We start from the raw sequence: 18,266 nt of genomic DNA, 5'->3' as shown, positions 1-18,266 counted from the left end.
GACATTTTTGTACTGAAAATATCAGACATAGGTATATGCAAAACCATGACCTATTACAATACAAATTTATTTCATATTTTTAAGCTGAAAGTATTAAACCATAAAATTAGGAAAAATGCTTTACATATTATAATGTTCCTGAACATTGGTTTAATGTTCCTTTTGTTATCCTTCTTTTTCAACAGATTTTAATATACCCTTTACAGTAGACACATGCCTGACCAAAGAGAACCATTCAATTTCTGTGAAACCTACTCAGGAAAAACTAGGCTTAGATGGAAGCACTCGTTCATCTCTTCAGGCTTCTGTAAAAGTAAATCCTCGATCTCGAAAAAGTGGACGTCTGCGCAAAACCACCCATCGTTATTCTGTGCGAGATGCGAGAAGATCTCAGCTGTCCACTTCAGATTCAGAAGGCAATTCTGATGACAAGACTACTGTAATAATGAAACACAGACGCTCCCAGTTACTGCAGCCTTTTTTAACATATCCAGCTAGGGACAGCTACCTTGGGGGTAGAAATGATTGCCTACCTGTGGAACTGGTACCAAATTCTAATCCTGATGCCCCTAATCTAGAAAATTCCAGCCAAATTATTCCAGCACGTGAGCTAAACGCAGAGATTTTGAATGAGCCAGCTGCAGGAATTGCTGAGAGCAACATGGATAACTCTCCTTTTGATTTATGCCGTGTCTTATTGTCACTCCTAGAGAAAGTGTGCAAATTTGATATTACTTTGAATCACAGTTCTGCCCTTTCAGCTAGTGTGGTGCCCACATTGACTGAGTTCTTATCAGGATTTGGAGACTGTTGCAATGCAAGTAGTAACACAGAAAACGAAGTAGTTTCTGCAGGGTGGACAGAGGAACCTGTGGCTCTGATCCAAAGGATGCTCTTTCGAACAGTGCTGAATCTTATGTCTTTAGATATTAGCAATACAGAAACAATGCCTGACAATTTACGAAGAAATTTAACAGACTTACTTAAAGCAGCATTAAAAATCAGAATTTGCTTGGAAAAGCAATCTGATCCTTTTGCTCCAGGATACAAGAAAACACTACAGCAGCCGGTTCAGGATGACTTCATATTTTCAAGATATCATCACAGAGCCTTGCTTCTACCTGAGGTTGTAGAAGGTGTCTTGCAGATTTTGATCTGCTGCCTACAAAGTGCAGCCTCCAATCCATTCTACTTCAGCCAAGCTATAGATCTGGTTCATGAGTTCATACAGCAGCAGGGATTTAAGCTGTTTGAAGTAACAGTGCTTCAAATGGAATGGCTGTGTATGAAGAATGAGGGAGTAACTGGGGAAGCCTCAGAGCACCTGAAAGCACTGATCAACAGCATCATGAAAATAATCAGTACTGTCAAAAAAGTGAAATCAGAGCAGCTCCATCAATCAATGTGTACAAGAAAGCGGCACAGACGATGTGAGTACTCCCACTTCATGCATCACCACAGAGATCTCTCTGGGCTCTCTGTATCTACTTTTAAACACCAAGCTTCCAAAAACCCCTTTGAAAGTGCTGATGGAGAAGTTCGTTATCCTGACAGATGCTGTTGCATTGCTGTTTGTGCCCACCAGTGTTTGCACTTGTTGCAACAAGTTTCTTTGAGCAGTACTTGTGTTCAAATTCTCTCAGGTGTACATAATGTAGGAATATGTTGTTGTATGGATCCAAAGTCTGTTATCATCCCATTGCTTCATGCTTCCAAGTTACCAATATTAAAAAACTTTCAACAGCACATATTGAACATCCTTAACAAGTTTATATTGGATCAGCTGGGTGGAGCAGAAGTTTCTCCAAAAATTGTACAGGCATCATGCAATATATGTACTATTGACTGTGATCAACTTGCTCAGCTGGAAGATGCCTTGCAGAGCAACTCTAGTGATGCTGGTCTTGCATCTAGTTCCTCTTGCCGAGTTCAGGGAATTCTGCCTAGCAGTGGATCTGAAGATATGTTGTTGAGATGGGATGCGTTGGAGGCTTATCGGGACATTGTTTTTGAAAAAGACCAACTACACAGCGTGCAGATTGCAAGCCATATTTGCCACTTAATTCAAAAGGGAAATGCAGTGGTCCAATGGAAACTATATAACTGTGTTTATAATCCTGTGCTTCAGAGAGGGGTTGAGCTAGCTTGCCATGCTCAACAACTCGGACTAACTACAGCCGATAAACACACATGCAGTTACCATAGCCAGTGTTTGCCTTCTGAGGTACTTCAGATTTATTTGCAGACACTCCCTGTGTTGCTTAAATCCAGGTTGGTTGATTTTCTGTTTACTAATGGAAAGCCTGCTAATTATATACAAAGCTTTGTATATTTGTTACTGATAAGAACCTGAGTTTTATTTGGACTGTAGGCTGCACTTGGATATTGTAGGGGTGGCAACAAGATAAATGCTTGAATAACATAAGATTTAATCCTAGATTCATAAACCATAGAAAGTGAGGGCTCTCTACCGATGAGTTATGGTCTTTAACAAGCCAAAGTGTGTAGAAACAAATAAAATCTTTGTCCAATGTTGTATGCTCTTTGCCTCTTCATTCCTCATGCTAAAGTGAGTCAGGAATGTTGAACAGATTGATGTGTCACTTCTTCTGTTGGGGAATTAGACTACTTAGTTTTCTGATCTGTTTCCCTTTTCCTTCTAGAATGGTCTTCATAGAAACCATCTGTCAAAAATAAGGCTTGAGAGATATACTTGTCCTGAAATAACTGTTTCCTAATATATAAAATCCTATTCATTTAAACATAGTTTAAAAAAACAAAAACAAGAAAAACCCACATAAATATTCTTCCAAGGTGTGAAATAGAAATTTTCCTATTTATTGTTGAACTGATGAAATAGTTATTTAATACAATATGTGGAAGTTTATTCAGAATATGAATATGTCCCCTCATACAGGAAAGATTCTGATCTTTTCTGTTGGGAGTCCTGATAGACTGAAGTGAATTTAGTAGGGTTATCTGCGACAATTACAAAGAATAGACTAATATTCCAGTTTATGTAAAAGATTGTCTAATACATTTTTTGCTTTTATCCTAACCTAAACTGTATCAGAAGCTATTAATTTTTGAAAGTGCACTTAGTGGCAAAGAGGCAAGAGAAGTAAAGTTTAGATACCCTATTTCCTACTGGCTTAAAGGTGGGAATATACAAGTAAGTGCATGATTCATTTGATTCTAGAGTGTGTAACTTGGTTATAGTAAAAGCTGACCCTGGGGGAAGGAGACAGAAGGGTAAGGAAGGTGGATGTCTACAAGCAAACATAGTATACTAAGAAGCTTACAAATCCTTACCCCAAGTTCTGTGTGAACTCAATGTAATAGTTGGAGAAGAAAGAAGGGAAAAATATACTTGGAAACAAATATACTGAAAAGTTTTCTAACATTGGACATCTTGGCCTAACAATTGCACAAAAAGTTGTGCTTGAAAGGCATTCCTGAATTCTATCTGAAATACATCATCCATGCAACTAATAAGACATAGCTAGTAAAATGTCTTAAAACTTCAAGTTTATTTGAGAAGGAATCTCTACTTTCTGGTGAAGTCACAGAACTGAGAGCTCCAAATGCTAATAAAAAATTAGGGGAAGTACCACTAAAGAACAAGTGTCATAAATAAAGTTAATTAAACACCTTTTAATGTTTTGAACATCATACATCTTTGTGGTCTACATTTTAGAGGTTAATCAATATTTCCTACATGATATGTTAGGAAAAAAATTGAGTTTTCTACTACTAGATGAATGCTGCTTACTTGGGATTCTAGAGTAGTGCAAACAAGTTCCTCCTCTTTAATTTACAGTTTACAGTAATTATAGCAATTACTGTAAACATGATCAGTCCTTGGTGTTACTCAGGTGTGTAGAACAGAGGCTTATTTTTGGATGTGTCATCTGAACTACATGAATTTGCGGCTGATTTATAAGATAACTCTTATGTTTTTCTCTTGCAGGGTAATTAGAGACTTGTTTCTGAGTTGTAATGGAGTGAATCAAATGACTGAGTTAAATTACATAGATGCTTTAAGAAGCCATTCTTTGAAAGTGTTAGAGACTTTGATACTCTGCCTTGGTGATCAGCAGAAAGACCAAGCAACACTAGAACTGGAAGGCCTGAACAGCAAACAAAAGGAGACTGCGTCTGACTTGCCTGCTTCTCTTTGTAGCCAGCATGCTGTTTCAGAAGTTCCTCAAAGCCTGAGCAAGTTTTATGCTGGCTTGAAAGAGGCTTACCCAAAAAAGAAAAAGTTTGCGAGCCAAGACATTCATGTCAACACAATAAACCTATTCCTCTGTGTTGCTTTTTTATGTGTAAGCAAAGAAGCAGACGGTGATCTGGATTCAGCTAATGACTCTGAAGATACATCAGGATATGATAGTACAGCTAGTGAGCCATTAGGCCACAAATTACCATATCTGTCACTGGAAAGCCTTACTCTGCCCTCTCTGGAACATATTCACAGGGCTGCAGATATTTGGTCCATGTGTCGTTGCATATATTTGTATAGTTCAGTTTTCCAGAGACAGTTCCACAGACTTGGAGGCTTTGAAGCATGCCATAGATTACTAATCCTGATAATTCAGAATCTTGCAAAAAGTAAGGAAAAGGAGCAAGAAAAGAGGGAGAGAGTATTGAGCGAAAGCAGCAGAAGTTCACATGGGAGTCCTCGGGGTGAGCTTCTCACCAAGGATGACTCGGTTCAGTTGGCTAAAAGCAGAGAGATGACACAACTGGAGCTTGATAGTTCTGACAGTCTTGCTGGTGCAGAACAGCTGGTGCCTGAATGTGTCTCCTGTGACAGCTCTTTGAGTAGGGAATACAATTCAGTTACTTCAGTTGTCAATCTTGAAGGGATAAAGACTTGTGTAAGAGAAGAGACTGAGTGGGCGCTTCAAGGTATCAGACTTCTAGAAGCTCTGCTGACAATCTGTCTACACAGTGCAAGCACCATGCAGCAGAAGATGGAGGTGGAGATGTTTCACCAGGTACTGTGCAGCTTCCCATAGCTTACTTTACTCGTATTTGTTACATACAATATTATTTTAACAGCAATTTAGTCAAAAGTTCTTTTAGAGATGAAAAAAGCTTCTGCTCTTATTATGGTACCATATTTTTTTGTGTAGTGCTGAAAGTATACAGCTAAATGGTGTGCTTAGTAGTCAGGAGTAGTGGTCAGCAGGCATGAAAGAACGGGAGTGGGTGGATGAACAAACTGGCAGTTGATGTTCCTGAGGAGGCATTTTCCCATGTGTCAGCTTGTCACTTTCTGTATTCAGTAAGATGCTGGTAAGGACCCTGCACCCCTTTCCTTGCTCCCCAACATGATCTTTGTCCTCTGTTCTTTTGCATTGGATCCCTGTTCATGGCAATGCCTGCTCCTTGTGGGCTGGGAAGGAGCCTTCCAGAATGGCAGACTGATCCAGGCTCTATGAGATTTTTACCTTGCTCACTTTTTTGAACTGTATTTCTGGCTTATTTTTCACAGTATCTGTTACAGTTTGGGCCAGCATGGTCAATATGGCTAAAGGCTGAACTCAGCATCAAATGCTGTTTTCTGGGTTAATGTATCTTGAGTCCCAGGGAAGACTGATCCTGGCAGATGAAGATTTTGGTTTTCTGCATAAAATGGTCCTGACTAGAGGAAAGGGATGGTTTCCTTTTGACTACAAAGGCAGTGGTGGATGTTGACAACTATGAATTGCTGGCTGACTATGCCTGCATTTTTTTTTTTTTTCCTGGTCAGTTATGGCCTGCTTTTTCTCTTTTTTCCCTGTGTAGTCCTCTTGTCCAGTCCTACATTCTCCAGAAGCTGACTGAGCTGATGGGATTTGAATGGTGGGAGAGACTTGGTTTTTTTTGAAAGGGTATTCAGTGGAGAATGTGTGTGACAGGTGGGATTGAAGGACAGCTATGAGGGCAAGATGCGAGTGTTATATATGATGACTTACCCGTGGTGGTTTTGGCTGTTCAGAGTGTGGCGCATGAGAAAGAGGAGTATTAGAGGGCACAGGTACTGAAAGAACACCTGAAAAAACTATTATTTAAGCCGTAGAGGTGAACTAATTCAGTGTTCAACAGAGTTGTTACTTCACAGAAGACATCTTCACTGTGCTTTAATGTTTTAATTGCTATCTTGAATTTTACTTGGCAGTTTGTTACAAAAGCAGGAAGTGTTAGGTAGAGGAGAGAACTGGAAACTGGAATTCTGTCTGGGCCACGTGCTATTTTTGTGAACTTGGACATGTCACCCCTCTGTCTTGTTAACCTCTCTAGTAATAGTGTGGTGTGATCTGAATGCACTGTGTACTTGAAACTGTTTCAGAGATGTTTATTTTTGAAACAGTGCTTTCACTTGCAATATTTGGGAAACAGTATGTTGCCAGATTTTTTCAGTGTGCAGGTTGCTTAACCAGCTAAGTCTCTGTCATGACAAACAGGATGAATCTTTCTTATTGCAAAAGACTGGATGAAGTCTGTTTTTAGCGGAGAAGTCAAATCAGTGTAGGTGCAAGGGGAAGTTCTTAAATGAAAGTATTAGACCATTTCTGTTAGCTGAAACAGAATAACATGAATTAAAGTGTTTGTCTTCCCCAAAACACAGAATACCTGTGTGGATGATATCCTACTTCAAATAAGAGAGCAGCTTGCTCAATCAAAAGTGATAGAAACTGACTTGGCAAAGCCTCTGTTTGATTCATTGCTGCGTGTTGCATTGGGCACTTTTTCTGCTGATCTGGATCATTCTGAAGAAAAAATTGAAAAGGTATGAAACACCAAATAAGTAGTCTAATTCTAAATACCACAAAGCTCTCTGTCAGATTTATGTTGTTTGGGTCTATTTTTAAAATTGATAGAACATGTTTAAATGTGTTTGGTTATCGTGGCTGTTGAACGTTAATTCTCAGTTGAATGCTGGTTATTGATATGCTCCCCGCATTTACTGCCCAGAAACGAGTCATGCCCCAAAAAGGAGCAAGCTGTGTTATGCCTTATGGACATACCTGAAACCTGATGTTCTCTTCACTCTTTCATCCCATAACAGTGTGTGACAAACTCTCAAAGGGAGAGCTTCAAACAGGCATGTTGACTGACCTTAGTGGCTGCAGACGTATCTTCACCTTAGAGTGAATGTCAAGGTGCATGTTTATGGTGATAGTGATTTTTGGAAACACAGTTATTGTTAATGCATTGGCCACCTGCTTACCAAAGTTTTGGTCAGGTCGTTAGTAAGAAAAAGCCATCTTTGCAGAATCCATTTTCTATGTAAGAATGAAGTATCCATAACAAGTATCTCAAGTTTCTTGAAAGCGTATGATCAGTTTGTTTCTTTTGCCAGTGGGCTTGGAGAACATAGGTATCTGGAAAGTTCTAAACTACTTTCTTTTCTGACCAAAGATGGTAAATTTGTGTTATATAGACCCATTACACTGAAAAGGAGCCTGTGTCACAACCTGGAGATATTTCTGAAGAAACTGAAGAATCGCAGTGCTGTAGTCTTAAACTTTTTGCTGAAGAGGAAGGATATGAAGCAGATAGTGAAAGTAACCCTGATGATAGTGAAACCAAGAATGAAGGTAAATGTGAACTTTCTGACTATACAAAGCAGTCTTTATGACATAGCAAAGCTTGCTTGTCTTGCGAGATGTGCAAAAATAGGGTGAGCATCAGAGACCTTTAGCAGATAGAAATAGTTTAACATTTTTACTTCCAGTAGGATGCCATTATAGATGGAGAAATGATTAATATTCTTACTGAGTGTTACAGGAACTGTTCTGTCTTGGTTTATGTGACTCTTGCTCTAAAGTCATGTTGCTCAAATGTATTATTGTGGTCTAGAAGCAATTTTCTCCAGAGATGCTTATCAGTAGTTTGTATGAAAATCAATGCTCAATTTTTTATTTGGTATTATAACAATGTGGAGAAAATTAGATAGTCTAATTATATCTCTTTATATTCATTCAATGACTGATGTGCACATCTCCTGCTGTATTGTTTGTGTAATTAATTTTGAACATGAACTTGCTTTAATTTTTTCTTTTTTGGTGCACATCTGGATGCTTACATTCTTGTATGAGGTCTGCATGAGCAGTAACAGCCTTTAATAGAACTGCATTCAACTGTTGCTGTTTACCCGTGTGACTAGGCTTTATCAACAGATATACAACACTTTAAAAGCATTTCTGTATTAAAATTATTTGGTACAAACATGTTTCATGAAAATGTTTCATGGAAATACTTCAGGTTAAATTTTTAAGTAATGCGTTTTAAAGTCTCTCTAAGATGTGAGGCTTAAATTTTTTTTTGCTTTTTTGATTATTGTGGAGATATGCTGTCATGTGCATTTTCTGAGTTAAATAACTAAACAACTGCCTCCTCCAACCTTTTAACATGAAATAAAGCAATTTAAATTAATCTCCTTTCTTGGCAGGCTCAGAGTTCTGTATAGAAGCTTGGGGCTCTCTTACAGTGATTTTACTGTCACGTTTCATGAATTGCATATTTCTTCATTACTGTGTGTGTCCAGTTCCCAGGAAATGAAGGCACATAGTTTAATAGCATGTAATGGGAGAAACTAATCCTTGCCTGTCTGTTTCGGCAGGAAAATACGAAAATCTGAACCAGAATAGAAGATTATACTAACTTCTGAAAACTGCTTGTAAGCTAGTGACTATTTTTGTTTTGTACCTATTAGAAAGTTGGAAAAAAGTATGTCCTTGGATGTTCTGTTTAAATCATGCAAACTGTATTCAGCTGAGTAAGTTTTAGTAAGACAAGTGTTTTCTTTCAGGGGCAGACACAAAGGCAGAACCAGGATGTACTGGTCCTTCAGGTTATTTTAATGATCTAGCTGAAAACATCAATCAAGGAGAATTAATGTATCCTGAAATCTGCATGTTAGAATTAAACTTGCTCTCAGCTGGTAATGCAAGTTTAGATGTGCTTGCACATGTATTCCAAAGCTGCCTGGAAATCATCAGCCAGAAGGAGAGAAATGCCACAGTACTGATAGAACAGGTAAAAATGTTGTTAAACAAAGGCAATAGCTTAGCAGTTGTATATCTTATTTTCTTCAGTTTTATAGTACCAGTATATCTAATAGAGTCATCTCGGAAATATTGTCACTTGTTACGGGATTTGATAAGACCTGAAACAATGTGACTGATACTGCCAGCTGTGTGGCATTTAAGTTACTAGAAACTATAGTTAACTAATGTATTGAAAGATATTTGACCTACAAAGCTTTTGAGTTTTACAGTTGCCTTATTTTATCAAGACTGTTCAATCACTAGGGCTATAGATACAGATTTAATGATCATCAGGCCATTGGAAAAAAAAAAAAAAACCACAAACCAACAAAAAAGCAAATATATTCTTATATATTTAGAATGTTTACATATATACATATACATGTATTCAATATGTACTTTTAGAAACTTTCAGTGATGTACCTCAAAAATATTTCATGCTTTTATTCTTTATAAGTTTATATTAGAAATTAGTTATACACACTGATGTCCTCATGATCCTTTCAAATTTCTGACGGTTAGCTTGTTTGCTTGGTTGCTTTTTAATAACTAAATTGAGTGTGCCTCTCTTGCAGAAGAGGAAAATATGGTTAAGTAATCTAAGCTTAATGTGCTTGTTTATCTAATCATTTAACTAAGAAGCAAAGTTAGTGCTTTACAGCTTAAGCCAAAAGTGGGAAAGGAAAACATTGTTTTATTTCAGTACTCCAATTGTTTGTGTGAATTCTTAGCTTTAAATCACTAGCACACATCTATTTCTTTTTTCTGAACTTCACATGAAATTATAATTCAAAATAATCTCTTTTTCATTATTCTTCAATATCGTTTAGAAAGAGCAATCTACTGAACTAATCAGTTTAGATTTTGAATATCTTTAGCAGGTTTTCAAATTACATTTTTATAAGATGCATTTTTGAAGGATGCTCATAAGTAAATGGCTTTTCTTTGTAATTATTTGTAATTATTCTTTAAAGTAAACTTGCATAAAAAGGTTGGGGAATGGTTGAATTTGCTTTCAGTGTTGCATCACTATATACCAACATATTTTGTATTTTGTCACAATCTATCTGTCAAATCCTGTAATTCTGTTACGGGGCACAAAACAACGGAGGTCTTGGCTGCTGAATTGATAATGGTTCAAAGGTTTTTTCTAGAATCATTTGGATTTCAAAGTCTCTCTTCTGCAACTGAACTGTACAGAACATGAAAGAATGTTCATTAGCAAATATAAAAAATATTTCCATATTTTAAAGTAACTGGAATTGTTTTTAAAATCAATAGTAGACAAGAATTGATTGAAAGAAATTATTTCTTACTTCTTTGAGCTGGTGTATATTCTTCAGGTATCAATTTTCCCTGTATTTTTTAACAGGGAGCTGTTAAACATCTTTTGGGAGGATTTCTGAACATATTGACACAAACAGAGTCTAGTTTTCATGGTGAGTTCAAGGTCTAAGTAACTTAAATATTGCTTTTTATACCTTAATATATACACACTCAAATTTTTAGTTCACAATGCAAATGTGAAACTGACAAAGCAAATTCATTGGCATGTGTGAATTTATGCACCTGCTTCAACTTGTGACAGGTATCTAACTTACCTGTAAATACAGGGTTATTTCTGAGCTAGTGGAAATGGGTTATTTAAACACATGCTGGCAGATCTGAAAATGATAGTTGAAATCAGAAACCTAGGGTTGACAGTGTTAACAAACACTGCTTGGAAAAACAGCAGTTATCTTACTGATTGAGTCTGACTCCATCGCAACCTACGTTTTTATTTCAAATTTCTTTGTAACACGGGTCTTCGTGATGTCTTGATTGAGTTTTATTTCTAATAGGAAAAGAGCTAGCTAATCCAAGAATGTGGAAGCACATTAAATGCTTGCCCTAAGGTAGCTTCCCATAATGAGGTTGTTCCACAGCAGGAGATGATGTAAACCCGTCCCAGGACTTTGATCCCTAGCTTTGTGGGGAGAGCCTTTGCAATGTAGATGCTAGGTTCCCAGACTTTCAGACTCCACTTTGCAAATGTAGGAGCCAGACTTGCTGTAGCCATGTAGATTCATTCAATGAAATTTTGAAATGATAGTGTCAGAAAGTACTGTTGGATCTCTCTAGAATTCATCTTGTAATCATTACTGCTTCCTGAATTTGAAATGTTTTCGCAAAGCACTCTGAATTCCAAGTTAATCTTTCCTCATAATAGCATGGAATATGAATTTCTAAAGCTTTTAAAAAATTCTTTTCAGGAATATTATTTTGTCTCCTTATTTTTAGCATGTCAGATGGTGCTGGTAGACCTGTTAGTTTCCTTGATGAGTTCACAGACATGTTCAGAAGAGCTAACTCTTCTTCTGAGGATATTTTTGGAGAAGACACCTTGCACGGTATGTATGGAATAGCACATAGCAAAATTCAGAGGCTTAATAAGAAAAATGAAGCAAAAAGAAAATCCTTTTGTGTCCAAGTGTTTTGGGAAATAAGGAGACTGTAACAGCAACGTTCTAACTGATCAGAGCAAATAAAATTTGGTTGTTGAAATAATTCATTCTCAAAACATGAAAAGGAACTAGGAGATGATAAGAGAGGGTTTTGAAGTGTGTGTTAGAGTCCTGGGAACTCTCTTCAGTACAAGAAAAAAAGGTTCCTTTTGAGGAGACTGACATTGTGGTTATGGATGACAGAACACTGGAATACTGTAAAACTTGAAGTCATTCCTTTGTTATAAAGTATCTCGCTATTTCAGGAATGCTTTAGCAGCAGGAATTACTTTCAAAACTGTCATAAGTTGGTTTGTGTAATGCTGGAATCTACTGTTTGTGTGGGATATACTGCTGAAATACCTATCTGTTGGTTTGTGTGGGAGTCTGTAGAAAAAAACCAAGTGGAATGAAATAAAAAATACTGTGGAGTCTGAAATAGTACCAAACCAAACAAGGAGACACAAGTCAATTTTTCAAAGGTAGCTTGCAGTAATTGACTAAGTACCTAGAGAAGCTTTTTTGCTTAAGAGCTCAGCCAGTTTTCTTACTGATTGTGCAATTACAAAGTGATGGCCTCTGTGTGTGTTCTTAACCAGCCTCAAATGTGGGGTAAAAGGTGTGGTCTTTTGTTGAGATATAAATTAATCTGTTAACATGTGAGATAAGATTGTGCAATGACCACCTGCTGTGGTTCAGCTGATTCCTAAGCATGGTAACTTGGAGATTAATATGCCCTGACTAAAACCCCAAAACTGTTTGGCCACAGTCTGTTGAAGTTGCTGCTTGATGCTTTGTAAATGTGTGTTGGTTTGGATATGGAAGTCCACCTCTGTTGGGAAAACAGGAACCCAAATTTAAATGAATAGTGGGGTTCTGTTTAGTTAGATGATACTTGACTACATGGTGTAAACAGTTGATATTTTTTTCTCATTTTTTGGTTTATTTTTTCTAGGAGATACTGCTCAAGGGTGTATTGAAGATTATAGAAACTAATATTTATATGAACCCGTTACAGTACCTTGCCTTCCCTTTGCTAAATGGCACAAATTTGAGTAGTAGTTCTTCACAAAAATCTGCTAGCACTTCCAACAGCAAAACTACTGGACTATTAAAAAGAGCAAAATTTTCACAGAGTAAGAAAGAGGCAGATGGTGAAAATTTGAGTCACCAGTTGCTTTCTTCTTGGCATGTAGCCCCAATTCACTTGCCTTTAGTTGGACAAAACTGTTGGCCACACATGTCTGAAGGCTTCAGTGTCTCACTGTGGTTTCATCTGGAGTATGCTCATGAAACAGAAAATTCAGCAGAAAAGGGGAAAAAAATCAAGAGAAGAAGCAGACTGGTAGCTGTAAGAGAGAACAGCTTTGACAGCACAGGTGAGGATGTAGTGCTTCCTATTTCTATTTTAGGTAGCACTGAAGGATTCTGGTTACAAGTATTACTAATTGATGTGCCATATACAAAAGGTTGAATTTTTTTCTTACGATGGATATTAAACAGGTGTGGTAGTCTTTCTGATTTTTCTTTGAGTACTGTATCATATACTTAAAACATTTCCAGTCTTAGTCCTTAAGTTAGATTAATGCCTGCTTCCTTAGAAATTTAGTATTCTTATTGAATTTGTAACTTCAGTAAAATGTCTTTATGCTACTTCATGTTATGCTGAAGAAAATATTAAATGCTGCAGCTGAAAGGTCATGGGAAAAGAATGCTCTCAGATTTATTTGGCCTCATGTATCGATGAAGCAAGTGGCTTTTGTGTTCTTTCTCTTTAATAGAGAGCTAGTAAATCTTTGTGATTTAGGATTTAAATATTGGAATGCTTAGCTAAAAAATGCTTTGAATCCATCAAGTCAGAATCTGAGGCTGACTTGGTATGAATCATAGAATGCTTTGGTTCTATGATTCTATGATTGTCTATCCTCTAACTTGCCTTGTGTGTGCGCCACTGTAAATGTCAATAGCTGTACAACATTTCTCTGTTCATACTTTTGTAGAGACCCACCTGCTCCCAAACTCTTTTGAGCAGAATCTTTTGGATTATAATTTGTAGGAGGAGAAACTCCTTAAATTACTTAAAATGCCTCCCAATCACAACACTTGGAATACCTTTCACTGTACCTTTTTCCTTTTTTACTGTATTTGAATAAAAGGGGGGAAAACCCAGCACTGAATATTGGAATTCACTAGAGCTGCTTTTGTTAGGTCTGTGCTTTTGCTTGGTAGAGTAAAAAGACTGAATGCAAGATCATGCTTAAAGGGTAGTATGATTCGTGAAGAAAAACCTAGTGGTGCACACTAAGACTGCCAGTTCAACATAGGAATGTAATATGATATGGCATGTTGAAAATGTCATTGAATTAGATAGAGTGTATTCATGCTTAGTGGGTTTACATGATTGCAAACAAAAACATGTGAAGTGCTGAGCTCATGTCAAGCTCCTGTGTTTCAGAATGAGACCTAGGTCTCTGAAGAGAATCGTACATACTAGTCAGCTCACTTGAGGGGGGGGGGAACCAATCCCAAACAAACAAACAAAAAAAGAAAACCAAAACACCAAACTCCCCAAAAACAAAAAACCAACCAACCAAACCCCAACTAAACAAAATCAATTCTCTGCAGTACCTGAACTGTTTCTTTTCACACTTGATAGCTGGTAGGACAGGTATTGTTGTTGTGTTGTATTGTATTATAATTGTGTACAAACATGTTTATTTCTAGAAGAAACAAAGTCTGTAGGAATGGAATACCTAAGCCTGGGAGATAAACTTGTTGAAGATGGCTGCATTCATATAATTTCACTGGGTTCCAAAGCATTGATGATACAAGTCTGGGCAGACTTGAACACTGGAGCATTCATATTTCGGTATGGTGTATTAGTCCAAAAGCAGTCTTGTGAACATATGTATTGTTACTTCCAGTAGCAGTTTGCAGAGAATACTGGTGGAGAGTAGAGAACTAATTTCTATAGTAGAGCCATCTTGCACACTGATGGCAACATCACGTAAGTTTACTGCATACAGATCTACGGGATTACTTGCTTAAAATGTTAGTCTCTGGTCTTGTGTGTTTCATGTAGTCATATATAAATAATTGCCCAAAGTAAGATGCAAGATAATGTAATGCAAGGTAGCAATTCAAGTATTAATGAAAGGAGGCAATAAATGTGTGAAGATAAGCAAAAGCTTTTGTAGCTGTAGGTTTTCACATCTGAGGTGTGAAAATTGCTGTTATTTAAGACTTACCACGAAAGACTTACCATGACAATCTTGGTTCTAATCTTCTGAGCACATTTTAGCCCTAATTTAGTTCTCATGAGTAATGCATCCTTAAAATGGGTCTAAAGCTGCAATTTTAGAACACTTTTTCACAGCGTTCAAAGCACCTGCATTTTTTCAACAAACTGAACTTGACTTCTCTGTAAAATAGAGATATATCCTTATCTTAAATGTAAGCAGATTCATGCAAACATGTTAAATAAGTTGAAACCCTAATGTGAGGATTTCCCTAGCTTATGTTGAGCACTCTAAACATAGCATTGTGATAAAAAAAAAATACCGGTGAAAGTTAAGGAATGCAAACTCAAAGTAACTGAGGCCAAAAAAATTGCAGATTTGGGGCTTAAAATGCAAATTCAAAACCAAACACACACACTTGTTTTTCCTTTGTTGTTTTCATAGTATGTGCATGGATCCAAATGATGAGATGAAAGCTGGTCTGCTGGCACAGGCTGAATCTCCAGAGAATGTTTTCCTTGTGGGCAGGTGGCAGCATTTAGCAATAACATATTTGCAGCAGCCAGAAGGCAAGAAAAATATCCATGGAAAGCTGTTGCTGTGGGTTTCTGGTCAGAGGTAAGGTATACATTAGTTGCACCTAGATATTTTCGTATTAAAAAGATATTCTCTGGTAGGAAAACATCTGCACTATTTTGGTACAAGCTGAAGTTATGGTTGAGTAGTCATCTTGGGGGTAGGAGAGGGGTGTCTTACACTACTAGGAATTCCCTAGAAATATCCAGAATGGTCTTGATTGTTTTGAGAATCTTCAGTTTGTACCATGGAACAACGCAGACATCAGTGGTTTTCTTCATCACAAATAAGTGAAAGAGGTAAGTACTACACGATTTTGAGTAAGATTCGAAAAAAGCTATGGCATGAAGTTAGCAGTAGGCATAATGTTTCTGGTTAAGTTAAGAATCTGAATTAAGGAGGTATAGTTCAGGTACTGGCAATATTGTTCAAAGTAGGAATGAAGAAGAGATGGAGAGAAGGCAGTCATTTTGCTCCACTGAGAGAAATGGAAAGGGGAAAAGTTAAAAAGATATTTCAGACAAGATCTGACCTGGCAGTGGGAAGTACTACTTCTTCCACTGAAAACTTAAGGTCCATGCTCCTAAATGAGGTACCTGATGCTGGGTTGGGTGGGCCTGTGCCTGCATGAAATATTTATTGGTTAGAAAAAAAGGAATTATCCTTTCTTTCTGAAGTCCAGACTATGAAGTCTTTTTGTGTCCCAAATATGAAGCAGGTGGTCAAAATGCTATGTTGTAAAACAATTAGGTGTATCACAAAAATTCTTCACTATTCTTCTAGAATTTGGTCAATAAACAAGCAACATTATTAAAGACATTCCTAAAACTATATCTAGGAAAAAAGCTATTGCACAGTTTTTTCTTCCTCCAGTTAAGCCTGGAATTGTAAAGTATAATACTTGTTTTACTTTGTTCTTGAAACTACACGGAGTTAATTTTTAAGCAACTTTATTTCCTCCCCCTCATTGTTCAGTCTGTGCATGCTGACATGCTATAAAGTCCAAATATGGAGATGTAGGGGAAACTAAAAATACTACAGTGTTCTGCACATGTGCAGTTAATGAAGACCCTCTATATATAGTTAGTTGCCAATTTTCTAATATTTAGGCTCTTCCAGGAAGCTTCAGATGACCTTTACAGTCCAATTGGTCTGCTTATGTAAATGCACCTAAGGTTAATTGAATGCTTTCTGAAAGCATCAGGCTTATTGCCCGTGGCTGTACAACACACTAGCTCTGAGAGCATTCCCTGGTATAAGTAAATCCTCAACATGATATTTTCCAGCATATGGGAACCACAGTTTTCATGATGTGCATTAGCATATTCAAAGGCCTTTGACTTTTTAGGAATAGTAGAAATTCTTGAAAAATGGTGGCATTTCAGAAGGGTGTATAGTGTTATATAGAGTTTTTTTCTTTGAGGTCAGAGGGAAGGAGGAAGGAATTTCAGATCTAGGAAATGTTGACTCTACGGCAACCCTTGATGGGACTCCATTCCTCTGTTGTGTGCAGTATTTGAATACATACATCATTATTTACTGAGTTTTAAGGTGCCTAGAAGTTGAAGATGGCTGTAGTAATTTAATGTTGGTAACAGCATGGCTTCTCATCTACTAAATATTAAAATCTATTTTAAGCCTAAGCTGAATACCTTAGACAGCAATTTTGGTCACTTCTTAATATTTAAACTTGTTTCTGTATATGTATTTTTAGGAAATGTGAGATTAATTTAGACTATGCGGTACCAAGGAAATCAAGCTTATCATCTGACAGTAATAAAACATTTTGTATGATTGGCCATTGTACATCGTCTCAAGAAGAATTGCTTCGATTGTCGGGTCGATGGGATCTTGGAAATCTGCTTCTGTTTAATGGTACTTTTGTATACTTTTTTCTTGAATATGTCTTCGTTTCCTCTTCCCCCTCCAAGATCAAAGGCTTCATTTGATTTTTTTTAACATGCTATGCTTTTATAGTAAAAGCAACAATACATTCTTTACCAGCATAATGTATCAGGGAGAAAGTAGGCAAATATTTCAGTATTGGGTACTTCCTAATGTGTTGTTCTGCCATTATTCTCTTGCTTTCTTTTTAGTGCTGTAATTGGCAATTGCAGTTACTTTAGTGTTTCTTTTAAATTTCTCTAAATAATACCTTGGGGTAGGGGATGGAGAGATGGTGGTACTTGCTCTGTTTTTTTTTTTCTTAAAGCACTCAGTCTCTCCTGAATAGAAAACTGATTTTACTTTACCTGCTTCTAAACTGTTAGCTTCAAATTACTTAAAGCGTCTTAAAAAGCAAACAAAATCTGAACCACCAAATACTGCGAATTAAGCATGCTTATTTCTGAAACTGCTGAAGTTACTTTGGGGTTTTCTTAGATGTATAATTCTCCTCCCTTCTTGGAAAGTTTTGTCCAGGACTTCTGGGTGTTTGCTGGAACCCTGCTGGCGGTCTTCCGGCACTTCTTCATGCGCAGTGGCCTGGTTGGGACTACTACACAAATGAAATCAGTTTGCCAGGCTGGGCGGTGCGTGCAGGTGGTGTGTGTGTAGATATAGGGTATTTGTGCAGGCCATGGATGAGATGCTTGTTGTAAATGTAAGCTCCACCTGGTGAATCTACATGGTCTGACTGCTGTGTGCCTACAGCCAGAGAGCACTGGATTTACTGCTATACAGTTGTCATCTACCCATACATCAGACTTGGGTCCTTCTGGATGCTTCTTTTGAATTTGCATTCTCACAAACAGATGACCTGAGATGTGCTGCCTGGAAAGGGGAGGGAGGTTCATTTGGCCTTTTACTTCCTACAGTCCTGACCCCCCCCCCGGCCCCCAGTAGTTGTAGTGAACTTTCATTGTTGTTGCATCCTTCTTGGTCACTCTGCCCAACTCTCCATGATGTTGTAGCATGTTGTTAGT

The 18,266-nt window shown here is 37.4% G+C and overlaps 1 protein-coding gene across 1 annotated transcript in view; it reads left to right on the top strand.

Annotated features, from left to right (window-relative positions):
- LYST (lysosomal trafficking regulator) overlaps nucleotides 1-18,266 on the top strand; it is a 69,452-nt gene that overhangs the window by 6,759 nt on the left and 44,427 nt on the right. Inside the window, exons 4-14 of the mRNA XM_075708503.1 lie at nucleotides 186-2,271; nucleotides 3,971-5,003; nucleotides 6,620-6,781; nucleotides 7,436-7,592; nucleotides 8,807-9,033; nucleotides 10,417-10,483; nucleotides 11,325-11,434; nucleotides 12,483-12,906; nucleotides 14,252-14,396; nucleotides 15,211-15,384; nucleotides 17,057-17,217. Of these exons, the coding sequence (XP_075564618.1) occupies nucleotides 186-2,271; nucleotides 3,971-5,003; nucleotides 6,620-6,781; nucleotides 7,436-7,592; nucleotides 8,807-9,033; nucleotides 10,417-10,483; nucleotides 11,325-11,434; nucleotides 12,483-12,906; nucleotides 14,252-14,396; nucleotides 15,211-15,384; nucleotides 17,057-17,217 (4,746 nt within the window). The remainder of the gene's footprint in view (nucleotides 1-185; nucleotides 2,272-3,970; nucleotides 5,004-6,619; nucleotides 6,782-7,435; nucleotides 7,593-8,806; nucleotides 9,034-10,416; nucleotides 10,484-11,324; nucleotides 11,435-12,482; nucleotides 12,907-14,251; nucleotides 14,397-15,210; nucleotides 15,385-17,056; nucleotides 17,218-18,266) is intronic.

The sequence above is a fragment of the Pelecanus crispus genome, chromosome 3 (genome assembly GCF_030463565.1).
Source record: "Pelecanus crispus isolate bPelCri1 chromosome 3, bPelCri1.pri, whole genome shotgun sequence".
In the NCBI taxonomy this organism is placed as follows: domain Eukaryota; kingdom Metazoa; phylum Chordata; class Aves; order Pelecaniformes; family Pelecanidae; genus Pelecanus; species Pelecanus crispus.
This window is presented reverse-complemented; position numbering and strand designations above follow the sequence as displayed.